Source organism: Dermacentor andersoni, chromosome 8 (assembly GCF_023375885.2).
Source record: "Dermacentor andersoni chromosome 8, qqDerAnde1_hic_scaffold, whole genome shotgun sequence".
Lineage (NCBI taxonomy): Eukaryota > Metazoa > Arthropoda > Arachnida > Ixodida > Ixodidae > Dermacentor > Dermacentor andersoni.
In genome coordinates, this window is record NC_092821.1 from 84865531 (window position 1) to 84879959 (window position 14429).

Sequence of the window (14429 nt, forward strand, 5' to 3'; positions counted from 1 at the left end):
CGCCTTCTCGGGTTTATAGCAGCTAAAACAAAGGCGAGGCGGCCGGAGCATCAGGGCAGGCCATGCGTATGTAGAGCCTGAATAGTGGTACACACAATTAAAAAGCAAAAAAAAAGAAAAGAATATGACGCACTCAATAGGAAGTAACATAAGACTTCACTCACATCGAGCCCACAGCGCTTCCAACACACCCGAAATATAACGTCGTTGGTGCTTCAGCACATTGACGCTGTCACAAATATATTTCCAATGTTCTTGTGTTGCTTATCTCAACGGCTGATCAGTTAATCCTTTCATCTTCTTTGAATCTCAGCGCTTCTGGAAGGTGGACAATCCGCGCGGATTTAGCTGAGTGAAAATCTTGGCATTCCAATACGAATGCCGAGTCATTGCCAGGCATTTCTTGCAGCACACGCATGTCTCACCTTGTGCCACATATTTTGCTACGGTATGCTTTCTTTTCCGCGCGGGGCACATGTATAAATACGCATTCATACAATACTGGACATATATGTCGTGGGTTCTATCTGGCCCAGCCCGGACAAACTTTAAAGGAGTATTTCCTTTTTTCTCATTGAAGATTGTCACATACTCAGCGACATATGCCTGGTTAACCACGCTGGCATAAAATAAGTTCATTGACGAGCTGCACATGGTCAGTCACCCAAGTATTTCCCGTGAATAAATTTTCGAATCCAGTTCTGTTACGAGCATTCTTAGGTGCAGGGACGAAACAGCGAACATATATATGTAGCTTTCTTTTGCGGTTTCACAATCTGCCGTGGTGTGTCGTAGTGGTAATGAATATACTTGTTTCGCTGCTTTTCATCAAAATCACTAATGTATGCATTTCTTTATCCATAGTCATGGTACTCGAAGCGCTAAAAAGATAACAAGGACTTGCAACTTTCTATGGGAAGCTATTTTGTAAGCTTCAGCGTTGGAAAAGACAATCTGTTTTACATTCTTTAATCCAAACCGATGAAATACCCTTGTTAAGGATGCAAGAAACCGAAAATCAATATTATCCAGCTGTAATGAAGAGAATTGAATGGTCTCCTAAGGTCAAGCCGGCGCAGCCCGGTTTTAAACCAATGGCTTTCTTTAGCTACTTCGGTCACATTCCATGGTTCGTGGGCTATCTCGCACAGAGTGTGATGCTCTCGCAGGGCGTTGAATCTGCTTTAGAAAACTGAAGAAGCTAACGTTAGCGTCGGGGAGGAGGGTAAAGAGCGAAAAGATGCAACGCGAGTGTGATGGAAGAGCAGAGGCAGCATACTGTCGGATTCTTCTATATTCCTCGTATTGTCTTACCGCAGTGCTTGCGCTCCATGCGTATGTCCGCACGGCGCTCCAAAGTGCCACTTGCTCGGCAACAAATGTGAATGCATCAACGGAGAGTACTACCTTCCTGGGTCCGACCAATGCGTCCGAAATAAGAAGGACTGCGTGTTCTCCAACCCCATCATGTAAGACTCACCTTTCTTCACTATTACGAGCATTCTTAGGTGCAGGGACGAAACAGCGAACATATATCTGTAGCTTTCTTTTGCGGTTTCACAATCTGCCGTGGTGTGTCGTAGTGGTGGTTAGTAACGCTAACGCGAGCAACTTATGTGGCATTCACACAAAATAGACTTGAAAAAATGTGCTACTGGTGCCCAAGGGGCATAGACGCAATAGACGAATACAATGAAATGCATCAAGGAAAGGAGAAAAGAAGAAGTTCATGCAATACTCTCGCTTATATCATGGATCGCTGACTGAAGTAAAATAGTGCAGTTTAATAAAAGAGATTTAGACAGTTGCGCGTGAACTTTCGCGCATAACCGACGGGAGGAAACGCTAATGTACCGCTTGCCAGTAGGTGTGTCTTTCACACAGGCTTACTCATTCCTAATCGTACTGGCGGACAGTCCTAATTGTAGCAGATGTGGTGTCGAAGAAACACCAAACATATCCTGTATGACTGCCCTACATACGAAGACGAGAGGAGAGCCCTTCGTACAGCTTTGGAGCGCTTAGACGACCGTACTCTAGCAGAGGAGAAGATCGTGGGCGCGCGGTCTCGTGCGTCTGCTATGTGAAAGGCCACAAAGGCGCTGATACGGTTCTTGAAATGCACCAGCCTGTATGACCACCTGTGACTGACCCAGTGGTGCACGCTTCTGTGCGTAACAGTGGAGACTGTCACCTTAGTTGTTCCTTCTCCTCTTTCAGTCCCCTTTCCCGCTTCCCCTGTGCAGGGTAGCCAACCGGGCTCAGCTTGGTTAACCTCCCTGCCTTTCCCTTACGACTTTCTCTCTCTCTTCGCGCATAGCCTCGGTGAACGAGGCGTTAAACCATTCTATGACAGACCATGACTAGAAATATCTGCAACAAAGTGGAAAAATAAATTGTGGCAAAATTTTGTCGTGATCAATGTTCGTGGTAATGCGATTAGTGTTGCAGCAATGTAGCAAGGCAACGTATCGGCGCGTCATCAAGCAGGCATGTATGCAACCTAGCTCCTTTCTCGCATTTCCCTCAGGAGGCGTTCTGTAATCTAGAGACGCCGCCACACATTTCTGCTCGTGGCAAGTGTGTGAATATGCATGAAGACAATATGGCGTCAATACGGCTCTCTTTAGCGTGGCAGAGTTTTTAAAGATGCCCCGTGGCACATTCTACTGCACTCTTTGTATTAATCTGAAATCCTAAAGTGAACATGATTCCAATATAATTTTTTTTCGCGAACTAATCTTTTCAAAAAATCTTTACGGCACATATTCCAGCTTACGATTTGCAACCGGTTACTTTGAAAGTTGTATCCACATGAAATCAATTGTGAAATCAACTTTCGAGCTCGAATACGTCAAAAACGTTTTCTTAAAACATTATGTGGCCCACAAGTGGCATTCACCTCACGTTAGTCAGCGCGTATGACAACGCCGGTGTGCGTTTCAAAATTTATTTCTGGTGGTTATGCACTGTAAAATCAAGAGCTTCTGTTCGTGTATTGCAATAGGCGTGCTAAGAAGTAATTAGTTTAAAAGGTTGTTTGGTAAAACTTGTAAATCAATTTCCAGTGCATGCAATGTTTCGCTGATCGAGTAATTCAGCCTAATAAGTACACATGTGGTACATGGCACAGACGATTTTTAAAAATTATGATCACCTTAAAATAAAACACCCGCTTTGTATGGCACAGATTCCACTCCACTCAGAGTCCGAACTTTTGCATCAGTCTAACACCTTCGAGTTCTTAAGATAGATCACGCCCTTTCTGGGAGACATTCATCTATGTTTGCATGTGTGTTTGTGTCTATTGTGGTTCAATTCGCTTCCGACGGCCCGTTCGATATTAAATTATTGGCTCAATTTATGTGGGACAGGCCTGTATACAGTTAGTCTTAGTAGCGTGGCGTTCAAGAGCGTCTTTAACAAGCTTTGATTTTTTTTTTTTCAGATCCTAATACGACCACGTATTCACACGCACTCGCTATCTCTGATAAGCAGGGAAGTTCAATTAATCGCGACAGGGGTAGTGTCATGCCTAGCAGACGCAACGTGCGCTTACAGTGAACTTTGTGCGCATGCGCTACTCTTGCTCAGCTCGTCGCTTCGCGCCGTTATCAGGCACTGGCCGGCCGGCACGTCGACGTTGGCGCGGTACTGCGAATGTAAAATGGGACGCTATAACGTAAAACTATTCCGAATGTTTCTGTTCCAATTCTGCAATCAGCCCACCACGGTTGGTGAAAAACTTTTTTGGACCAACTCCACTTCACCTGTCCGTCACGCGACGTCATGAAAACCGCGACAGCTCGCCATCTGATGTCACGTGTACACACTGAGTATGCATAATTTGACGGAACAAAAAAAAAATAGTTATTTCTGATTCGAGGCCTTTTTACCATTAGCCCTCGGCTATTGGTCAAACGTATTCGGGCTGCACCCACTTCCCCTGCCTATGATGCGATGTCACAAAACCGCAAAAACTCGCCGCGTCAGAGTGATGCGTGCACGTTAAAGATGCATTAATATGCCGAAGAAAAGTGTATTTTCTTCTGAATAGCCGCAGGCTGCCCCGTTTCTAAAGGAATAAAAGATGGCTGTCGCCTATCGCTCGGGCACTTGCTACTCGCCCCTACCGGAGAGCATGGGTTTATTTTCGTGTAATAAAGCTTTCTCGTGGCCGCGTAACGTTTTCGAGAACTTTGAGCACGTTTACGACATCGTTCTGCGTACTTTTCTTTGCTAAGGATCCGTCTTAGTGTCATTCTTAAGCTTCCTTTGCATGTCGCCGAGATTGTCGACGAGTCACCACAAGCTAAGTAAGAGAAAGCGGACCAATCGCCGACGCGGCCACCACCCTCTTCATCCGGTTATCGATATTCAGTGCAGTGGCTCGGCCCCGTCGAATCCCTCTCCACTTGAGCATGCTCTTCGCCTCTTGCGAGCCAATTAGATAAGAGAGGCCGGTCAGTCCAGGCAACGTTATTCGTTTTTCAAGCAAACAAAAGTGACCTCCAATAAACGAAGGGAGCATTTGATTAGTTTGTTTCACAAGCCTGCGGGTGTCCGTCCGATGCTTGCGCCGGTGGTTAGGCAAATTTGACGTCAGGAGATTGGAATAAAAACATATTGGAATAGTTTTACGTTATACGGCCCCTGTAGTGTTCTACGCATACGGTGTAAGTTGGCTTTCCTGTACTGCGTTTTCGGCGCTAACGGACGAATCAGTGACACATAGAAAGCATCGCTTTAATATCTTTTAAATTTCTCCAAAGCAGAGCCCAATAAAACCCATGCCACAAGCGTTCCTCGGGGACAGCAACCCAATGCTTTAGAAGGGCTGTGCCGCAAATACACTGGGTGTGTGCCGCTTTTCAATTAACGTCGTTCTCGCCAACGCTTTAGTGAGCGGTGACATGAATTAACAGGACATGGGCCGTCCTTCAATGAACTTCTCCAAATCTTTAATCACTGATTATGTGCCACTGAGTGTTCGTCAAGCGAGGGAACAATTGTCAGCGTTAGCATGCACCGCCGCACGACGCTTCTGCTTTAGAGGGTTATGCTCAGACTTCACTGCAACGCGACCAAACGACGCAGCGTGTCAAGAAAGAATCGTGAGGGAGGAACCCGGCTGCCGCATGACGCGCTTCTCAGAGCTGGCACGCATCGGCGCGCCGTGCATTTCGGAGTCCACGCGCAGAATTACTTAGCGGCGACGGCGCTAGATGGAGCCGAGTGTAGGCTCTCGCTGAAGCACCTGCCTCATAGACAATAGGTTACGACTGTGGCACTACGTTGTGCAGCTATATTCATTCTATAGTAAATGCATTTCTGTATACAGTCATGGTGAGGTGGTTTCTGTCGAATTTTCGTTATTGAAGAGTGGTGCACACCAAGTGACACAAGTTGGCGTCAAAGCGGTTCATTGAAGACCGGAACAAACACAAGTTGCTCCAATGGGCAGTGTTTAACCGTGTTCTCGCATAGCCGGCAAATGCCGCGCTCAGTGACCTAAGTTACCGAAAAAACAGTGAGCAACCAATACAGACAGACAGAAAGATCGTTCCGGAAAGTACGTGAACTTTCCTAAGAATGCAAATCGCAATAACGAGAACTGTATCAAGAGGCCTCCAAAGCGAAACGAAGAGTTCGCTAGCCTTACGCGTTTTCTGCTACAGAGAATGCGGCATTTGAGGGTGTGTCTTTGGGGGTGATGCAGGTTGGTGTACATGTGCTTTGGAGAGCATGCTGACACAAAACATCTTGTCGAAGGTTCTCCAAAGCTCATTTCAACGCAACCTTTTTGTCTAGAGCCTGCTATTGACTTTTATTACTGGGCAAAACGTTGGTGCTGTTCTATACCTGCGAAAATGAATCACGTAAAACCTTTCTAGTAGAAAAATAGCTAGTCCTTCTCGGACTTTGTAGTACGCTAATCTAAACCCTAATAATGACGACAACAATGCATAACTAGAAGCACTATTTAAAGATGGCGAGGCACCTAGCCAAGCCGCATATATGTGGAGAAAGGTAAATATTATTTCAATATTTATATCACCTGTTTCTGCACTGGAGGATATCCGAATGATCGACTCTCAGATACTGCAGTAAAACAACTAATTTACTCCACAGCAATGGCTGCGCCAAGTGCAGGTGTCCAGGCGGTGGTATAATGTGCACCTGGCCGGACAGCAAGTGTGAGTGCATCAATGGGAGGTACTACCTGCCTGGTTCCAAGCAATGCGTGCGAGATCCTGAGGACTGTCAATTCGCCAGCTCAATAAGGTGAGATCAAAGGAAATTCTAGGCTCCTTATGGAAGCGCATAGTGCCATTGTATTGCCAAAAACAGTTCACTACAATCAATTTTGTAGGTCATTACTGTAGGGCACAGTTTCTACTACACGAACGGGGCCGAGGCAGGTCGTCACAGTGCAAACGACAGCCACCACATGTGGACTTGCCACCTTTTCCTCCTGCCCGTAAAAAACTGCGGCTCTGCATCGCAGTGATCCTATAAACATACTGTGGGATGAAACACACTGTGGGATCCTAGAAACATAGAAACATACTGTGGGATGAAAGTTGGATGAACAAGGCGAACCCCCTAAATGTAACGAATCCAGGATGAATATGCCACCTTTGACAAACATTCGTTCACGTAACAAAATGTCTCTCAGCCTGTCCAAGGCACTATTACCCCAATTTATTCAACGTTGTGTTTATTCTTATTTTATTCCGCAATACTGCGGGCCATGTTCCAGCCCGAGCAAGAATGTGATTGCAATATAATGAGAAAGAGAAACACACGCACACCCAATACGCACAAACCCGGGAAAATGTTAGAAAAAGCACTGAAATCATCGGGCGCTGTACTCATATGACACATAGTACAGCAATTTTCAAGGTAAGCGTTGGCAATACAAAAGGATCGAGTTGAGTGGTTGAGTTGAGTTTACTGGTTGTAGGCTATTGGTGGGATTAGCCTTGCAGTGGCTGCCGGCAATTGCTCCACCGTAGCGATACTTAAAATAAATAAATCACATAAACCAGACGCAGACCTCACAACCACAAATAGTCACTCCTCAGGTCACCATGTGGAGGCCAAATGCTTGTCCTGCAGGTAATTTAAAAGAAGGCGAGAAACCTCCTTCCTACACAACTGGTTCCTGCGCGGCAAAATAATGTTCTCAAGAGAACTGTGGGGGATTACTGTCTTCTTGAGGGACCCGAATAACGCTCTCCTTTCCGCGTTATACAGAGTACAGCACATAAGGTAATGTTCTATGTCACCGCATACACCACACGTTGAACATAATGGAGACAACGCCAGGCCAGTCTTATACATCCACGCAGGGGTACGAGCGAATGCGGAGCAGTAAAGTGGCTTGGTTTCTTTTGAGACCCTTGGTCACACATGGCTTGTGAGGTGAGCTGCACAAAGAACTGAAGTGTCACAACACCGCTTCTCTGAAGAGTCTCTTGTCCTCTTGAGGCACTTTTCTCAATGGATTCCCAGAAAGCGACCTACGGGCGAGGCTGTCCGCCATCTCGTTGCCTTTGATACCTATGTGCGAGGGCACCCATTGAAAACGTATGGTGAAGCCTTTGATACGGAGATTGTGCACCGAGCGTAGGGTGCAAAGACATAAGGCATCAGTAGGGACCCTATGCTCTAACCTTTGAAGGGCGGATTTTGAATCTGTAAGAATGACAACAGTTTGAGGCGTACAAAACCATAGCTTCTTTAGAGCTGCCTCAATTGCAACGCTTTCGGCCGTTCTGGAGGACACGACTGCAGTGAAGCCAACCGACCAATCATACTTCAAAGAGGGAATGTGAAAAACAGCTGCACTAGATCCTCTGACCTTGTCCAAAGAGCCATCACTACAAATTTTAAGATGACGTGCATATTCAGTTTCAAGATGTTCCAGTACGAGCGAACGTGTTGCCGCCAAAGGGGAACTCCGCTTAGCGCGAACGTGAGGAACCGTCAACGAACGATCGAGGCTCGCGAATGACCAAGGTGGTTTCAACCTCTTAGTTCGGCCTCTAGCGTCATGACCCAGGTAACCAAGAGTATTAAGGGCCAAGTATGCTCGGGACTCAGATCCTTTTTGAAGGCGCTGTAGAAGGACTCGCCCGGCTATCGTCTGTTTCAAGCGGCCAATTTGCATCAATAACCTTTGTGAAGCGACTAGGCTAAGAGGTCTCGATAGAGACTCATAAAGTACTGCATTGTTAGGAGCAGTCTGCGGAACGCCAAGAGCCCTCTGTGCGAAACCTCAAGTCGTTCCAACTATGATAGCGAGGGGGAAATTAAAGGGAGCTGGTACATTATTCGACACGTCACTAGTGCATCGTGCAGCCTGATTATTGAAGAAGGGTGATTTCCCCATTGCTCACTTGCAACTCTACGGATCACATTGAGACGCGGAGATAGTGATGTCACAATAGAGTCCACAGCTCATCGCCACTGTAGACGGTAGTCAATAATGACGCCCAAAAAGCGCTTGTGCTTCAATTGAGGAAGGCAAGATTGATAACGGTCTATCTTCAGCCGCGCATAACATCTTCCTCTACCTGAAAACATGATGAAGCCAGATTTTTCCACCGATAGAGTCAACCCAACACCTTGAAGGTAATTTTGAACTGAAAGTAATGCCCTTCGAGCTATCAGAGCTAAACGCTTGTGTTGATATCCGGTTAAGCAAATACAAATGTCGTCCGCATATATCGACATATGTATATGCCTGCAATGCTTTTGCACTTCAGCGGGAAGACCAGCCATTACAACATTAAGCAGCGTTAGGGAAAGAACACTTCCCTGAGGTACACCTCGCAATACCGCCCTTTCGGTGCTTATGGTACTTCCTAACCACGCTTGAATTTTACGATCACTGATCAATGAGTGAATGAATCGCAGAAGATAGCCCTGTACGCCTATGGCCTGCAAACTATTTAGTATTGAGCTCTGAAGGACGTTACCATACGCATTTGATACGTCTAGGAAAATAGCTAGTGTTGAGGGGCCGAAAGCTCTTTGATGTTCAATGTGGCTTATCAAGAACAAGACGCTATCTTGAGCGCTTTAACCTGTGCGGAATTCAGTCATGCATGTTGGTAGAGCCCTTCGTTCATCGAGCCACCAAGATAAACGCTTACTTGCCAGCTTCTGCATGAGCTTAGCCACACACGACGTCAGTGATACAGGACGATACGAGGCCAAGTCTGTCATTTCTTTGTCGGGCTTCAGCACTCGGACAACACAAGCCACCTTCGATGAAGGAGGAACGTCGCCAGTCTCCCACACTCGATTGAGATAGCTTAGGAGCATCTTCCGATGTTCCAGAGGTAGGTTCTGCGTCATCTGGTTGGTAATGCCGTCAGGACCTGGTGCACATCGACGCCGCAGGCTGCTGAGTGCTGTCTGTAGCTCTCGAAGTGTGAACAGGGCATCCATAACAGACGCAGATGTTGCAGGCAGAGCACATGGATGAATTCCTGAACTTGCACGTAGAAATGCATCTGCGAATTCCTCTGCTAAACACGCGAGAGGTTTCTGCTTGCGCAGTGCAAGCGCTTGGAAAGGCTTACTAGGACGAGAATCGCCAGCAAGGCTACCAATGACTCGCCAAATTCTCTTCATCGGGGAGAAAACAGTCAAGCTAGCGCAGAAGCGCAGAAGGACGCCCACTGCGACCTACAGAGCTTGTTCGTATATCGTCGAATGGTAGAGTTAAGCCTCTTGAAGGTCGTCTTCAAGGATGAATTGTCGCTCCGCCCTTCTGCGCGCCGCGCAAAGGTTCCTGAGCTTTAAATCCGGAGTCGGAAAATGATTCGGCAACTTGACCGTCGTTGTAGCAGCCATCTTACCATAAAACATTTTGTCTATCACATCAACAGGAACACTTGCAGGTTGCTCCCTGTATTTATCCCAATTACCAACATGGCTCATTTTAGAGCCGCGCATATGGAAGTCAGCAGTAAACACTAAAATTGGATAGTGATCACTCCCCATGCGGTCAGGTGCAGTTGACCACTTCACATGGACGTCATGTGAATGCAAGGTTAGGTCCATAGATGTGGCTGAGGCCAGAGGCCGGAAGAAAGTGGGACTTCCTTCATTGGCCCCGCACAGGTCCAAACCGTCGATAACTTCTACAAGTTTGCATACGCGGGAATCTGTGTTCCTGTCACCCCAGACAAAGTGATGGGCGTTTAAGTCACCGCAGATAATTGGGGGCGCTGGGCAACGGTAACAAAGCTGCTGGAGAAACGAATACATTGCTACCTTTTTCCGCGGAGACACGTATACGGATGCAACAGAAAGAGTTCGGAAGCCGAGCCGTATCCTAATAGCCGCTACCTCAATACTATCGGTGCAAAGATCGGTGACGTTCAAAGCCACATGAGGAATCTCTCTTCATATATAAAGGGCGGAACTTCCTGCGGGAAATGACTTTATGCTGCAATTCTTGTGTGCGACATATTCAGTCAAAGATCTCCCGCTTAGTAGGCCAGCCTCCGAGAGGTCCAATACGGGTACACAAGTTTCTTTCAAAAATAATTACAGTTCTGCTAATCGACTTATAACCCCAGCGTATTTCCATTGCATAATAAACGGGACTTTTCGGTGATTTTTAGTTGCACGAGGTTGAAGAAAACTATCCATATTATAAGGTAAAGTTCGCTGCGAAGGCGGTAATCATTGACTCAAAGGAAAGAACGAGCTGTATAAAGTTCTTCAGGGTGCTAGTCTGCATCGCTTGAACATATGAACGAAAGACTTCAAACAAAACTCGCAGAAGGTCGGAGAGATCCCGATTTTTGAGCTCCTTATTTTCCTGGACGCACTGCCTCACAACTTCAACAAAAGATGCGGACTGGGACCCACTCTTGGCCACTGCATCTGGCTTCTTCATCTCTTTTAAGGCAAAGGAATGTCCTCCTTGTCGTCGAGTCTGGCTTTGATCTGGTCGCTGAGGAACTTGGACACTATTGGCTGAAGCAGATCGAACAACTGACTCACCCACAGAGGACTTTGCCGTCTTGCTAGGGTCAGGTCGCTCACTGACGTTGCTTGTTACCACGTCACGAACTTCCGACTCTAACGCAAGGAACTCAACTTCCGACTCTAACGCAGGGAACTCGTCACTTCCAGGTATCGGCTTCTCAGTAAGTTGTTGTTTGGGACCACTAATGAAGCACACTCGACGGTGTAAGGCGCTTACACGGAAGGGCAGGCAATCTTGTGCGCCACCACATCGTTTGCAACGGAGATCTTTAATGCGAATTTTGGCTGCATGCCCAAAGCGTTGGCACTTAAAGCATCAGGGAGAGAGAGAGAGAGAGAGAGAGAGAAGAATACAGGAAGGCAGGGATGTTAACTAGTCAATAGTCTGGTTGGCTACCCTACACTGGGGGAAGGGAGAAGGGGAAGAGAAAGAAGGGAGAGAGAAGGTGTAGGTACGTGTACGGACAGCACTTCAGTTAAAGTCGCTCGAGCAAACCAGAAGTTCTGAGAAAACACAAAAGTGCCTTCACTGCCTTCTGAGCCGATGATCGGTCGGGACGGTGCTCTAATATTGTCTGTTCACTCAGAGGACGATGGTCTAGTCTCCTCAATGTGTCGGACAAATACTGTCTTTGTGCTTGAAATTGAGGACAATGGCACAATATGTGGTCAATGTTCTCCTCGCATGCGCAAACATCACATGCAGGACTATCAGCCATTCCAATTAGGGCTGAGTAGGCATTCGTGAAGGCCACTCCAAGCCATAACCGACACAGAAGAGACGCTTCACGCCGGTGCACACCGGCTGGAGGTCTGAGTTGAAGTGATGGGTTTAGTCGGTGCAGTCTTGTGCGCCTTGTATGTACGGTATTCCACTCTGCTAAGGAGATCGTGCGTGCCAGAATGCCAAGTTGTCTCGCGGCGTCGGTCCTTGAGAGCGGAATGGGGACGCAGCGGTCTTCTTGGTTTGACGTCCGAGCTGCCTTATCGGCGTCATCATTACCAATGATACCGCAATGACCTGGTATCCACTGAAAATAGATATCATGGCCTTTTTCTCCTAAGTGATGGACAAGTTCCGCGATTTCGCAGGTGAGCTGATCGTGATTCCCATGTCGGAGAAATGAATGCACACATTGCAAGGCCGGCCTTGAATCGCAGAAGACTGCCCATTTTCTAGGACTTTCAGTATTTATCACTTGAAGCGCCTCGCGGAGAGCCGCGAGCTCTGAAGCTGTAGACGTAGTGACATGGGAAGTCTTGAATCGCTTGGTTATTCTCATTGCTGGTATAACTACAGCGCCGCCGGAACTGGTTGGTGTAGTTGATCCATCAGTGTAGACGTGTGTGCAGTCGCTGTATTTCTCGTACAACAGAAGTAAAGTTAGTTGCTTGAGCGCTGATGATGGCAAGTCCGACTTTTTCTGAAGTCCTGGGACTGTAAGGTTCACTTGAGTACGGCGCATACACCATGGAGGAATAGAAGGCCTTGCCGCAGGTGTGTAACCTGACCTGAAAGAGGCACGGTGCCCGAAGACAGTCGCACTGAATGTCGTGTGGGGCCTATCTACTGGGAGACTTGCTAGGTGGTGGGTAGGGGTCCGGGCGACGTGTCTTATGTGCACACGCATTGTTTCAATGTTAATGTGCGTTCTAATAGTGAAATATTGAGCGACTGCAATGACTTCAGTCGTTGACGCACTCCGCGGTAGACCGAGACATATCTTGAGTGCTTGGGCTTGGATGCTTTGGATTGTGTTCAGATTAGTTCTGCAGGTGTTGGACATGACAGGTAGGCTGTACCGCAGGAGTTTCAACGAATTATTTGACTGCATGCTTGGTAAAACCGAGGTCAATTTTTTCTGGGCGCTCGGTGTTGGGAGCAAACGTTAGCACAACAGAGTTAGTAGGCTTCGCTGCCCATTCTTTTTCTTGAGTCTCCGCCCGGCGGATCATACATTTCACGTGCAGAACACCTTGCGGTTTCATGTATTCAAGAAAGTCGCTTTCAGAATACCACACTGGTACTCCCCTAATAACACATGTGTTAGTCATATAGGAGAGAGGCAACCGGGCTTTATCTCTTATGTCACCAATCTGAGAGCACCGGAGAAGAATGTCAACTTGCTCTTCCGTTGCGATATCTAGATGAAGAGCACCTTGCGTTGTGAAGCGACTGCGAATCGGAGCAGATCCCAGCAGAGCTTTAATGGCTTCGAAGAGCCTGATAGAGTTCCGCTCTCTCAAATCAACACCTTTCTCTGTTGGCAAAATTACCACTGGGATTTCGACCATTCTTTGCTTCCGATGAGTCACACCTTGAAGCCGTCGCTGTCCACTTCCTCCATATCAGCCACTTATTCGTCAGGGTCGACGATAGTTGAGTCGTCCCCACTGAGCGATGATGACGCACTGGACTGCTGATTGTCCCTGATGTCTGGCCGCTCCACGCCTTGCGAGGCCATGGCCGCCTCCACCACGCTGGCTTCCTTCGGATGGCGCTGTCCCTTCAAAGATGCCGTCGCTGGAGCAGCCGTGCCCTTCCCATAGGGACAGCACCGCCTTAAAGATGTGGCCGTTTTCCAAGGATATAAATAACTTACTTAATGTATATCAAAACCTATGCAAAAATTACAGAGCTGAGGTGGCAACAGATCGAACAGCGTCGTCTTCCTCTTCCTCTTTCCCTTCTACAGTTTCGCACTGGATCTTTCTTACTCTAGGAGAAGTTAGGTGAAGCCTACAAAGGACTATAAAGGCTTCGCCTAACTTCTCCTAGAGTAAGAAAGATCCAGTGCGAAACTGCGCGAGCAGAGAAACTCTGGACGTATTTTTCTTTTTTTTTTTCGCGAGAATAGGCTGTAGGAAGTCCTTCTGAGCGTGGGCGTGTTGTTCGTCTGCTGATGGACTAAAGGTATGGAGGTGCAGTTATTTTAGTCTTTCCATACGTAATGTTCCGCGAGGATGTTATACGTATTCATTATTAAAATTATGGGGTTTTACGTGCCAAAGCCACTTTCTGATTATGAGGCATGCCGTAGTGGAGGACTCCGGAAATTTCGACCACCTGGGGTTCTTTAACGTGCACCTAAATCTAAGTACACGGGTGTTTTCGCATTTCGCCCCCATCGAAATGCGGCCGCCGTGGCCGGGATTCGATCCCGCGACCTCGTGCTCAGCAGCCTAACACCATAGCCACTGAGCAACCACGGCGGGTTACGTATTAATTCCCGGCATGCAGCTAAGGTAGGGATACAATCTACACTCATCATTTTATTAGGAGAATATAGCCTCTGATATTTATAAATATAAATGAAAGTACTTTATTCTGAAGCCTCTTTAAGCGCTAGATATATATATTTTTTACTGTACGGGCCCTGTACGACAGACCATGGAGTATTGATCTAATAAAG

General features: G+C 47.1%; 1 protein-coding gene across 21 annotated transcripts in view; it reads left to right on the plus strand.

The window, feature by feature from the left end:
- The window catches only part of LOC126538704 (uncharacterized), a 133956-nt gene that overhangs the window by 115776 nt on the left and 3751 nt on the right, over positions 1–14429 (plus strand). For 18 of the 21 annotated variants that reach the window (XM_055074870.2, XM_055074856.2, XM_055074874.2 and 15 more), the window contains 2 exons: positions 1320–1469; positions 6133–6285. In XM_055074870.2, the coding sequence (XP_054930845.2) occupies positions 1320–1469; positions 6133–6285 (303 nt within the window). The remainder of the gene's footprint in view (positions 1–1319; positions 1470–6132; positions 6286–14429) is intronic. The other 3 variants (XM_055074867.2, XM_055074872.2, XM_072289810.1) reach the window with 1 other exon arrangement.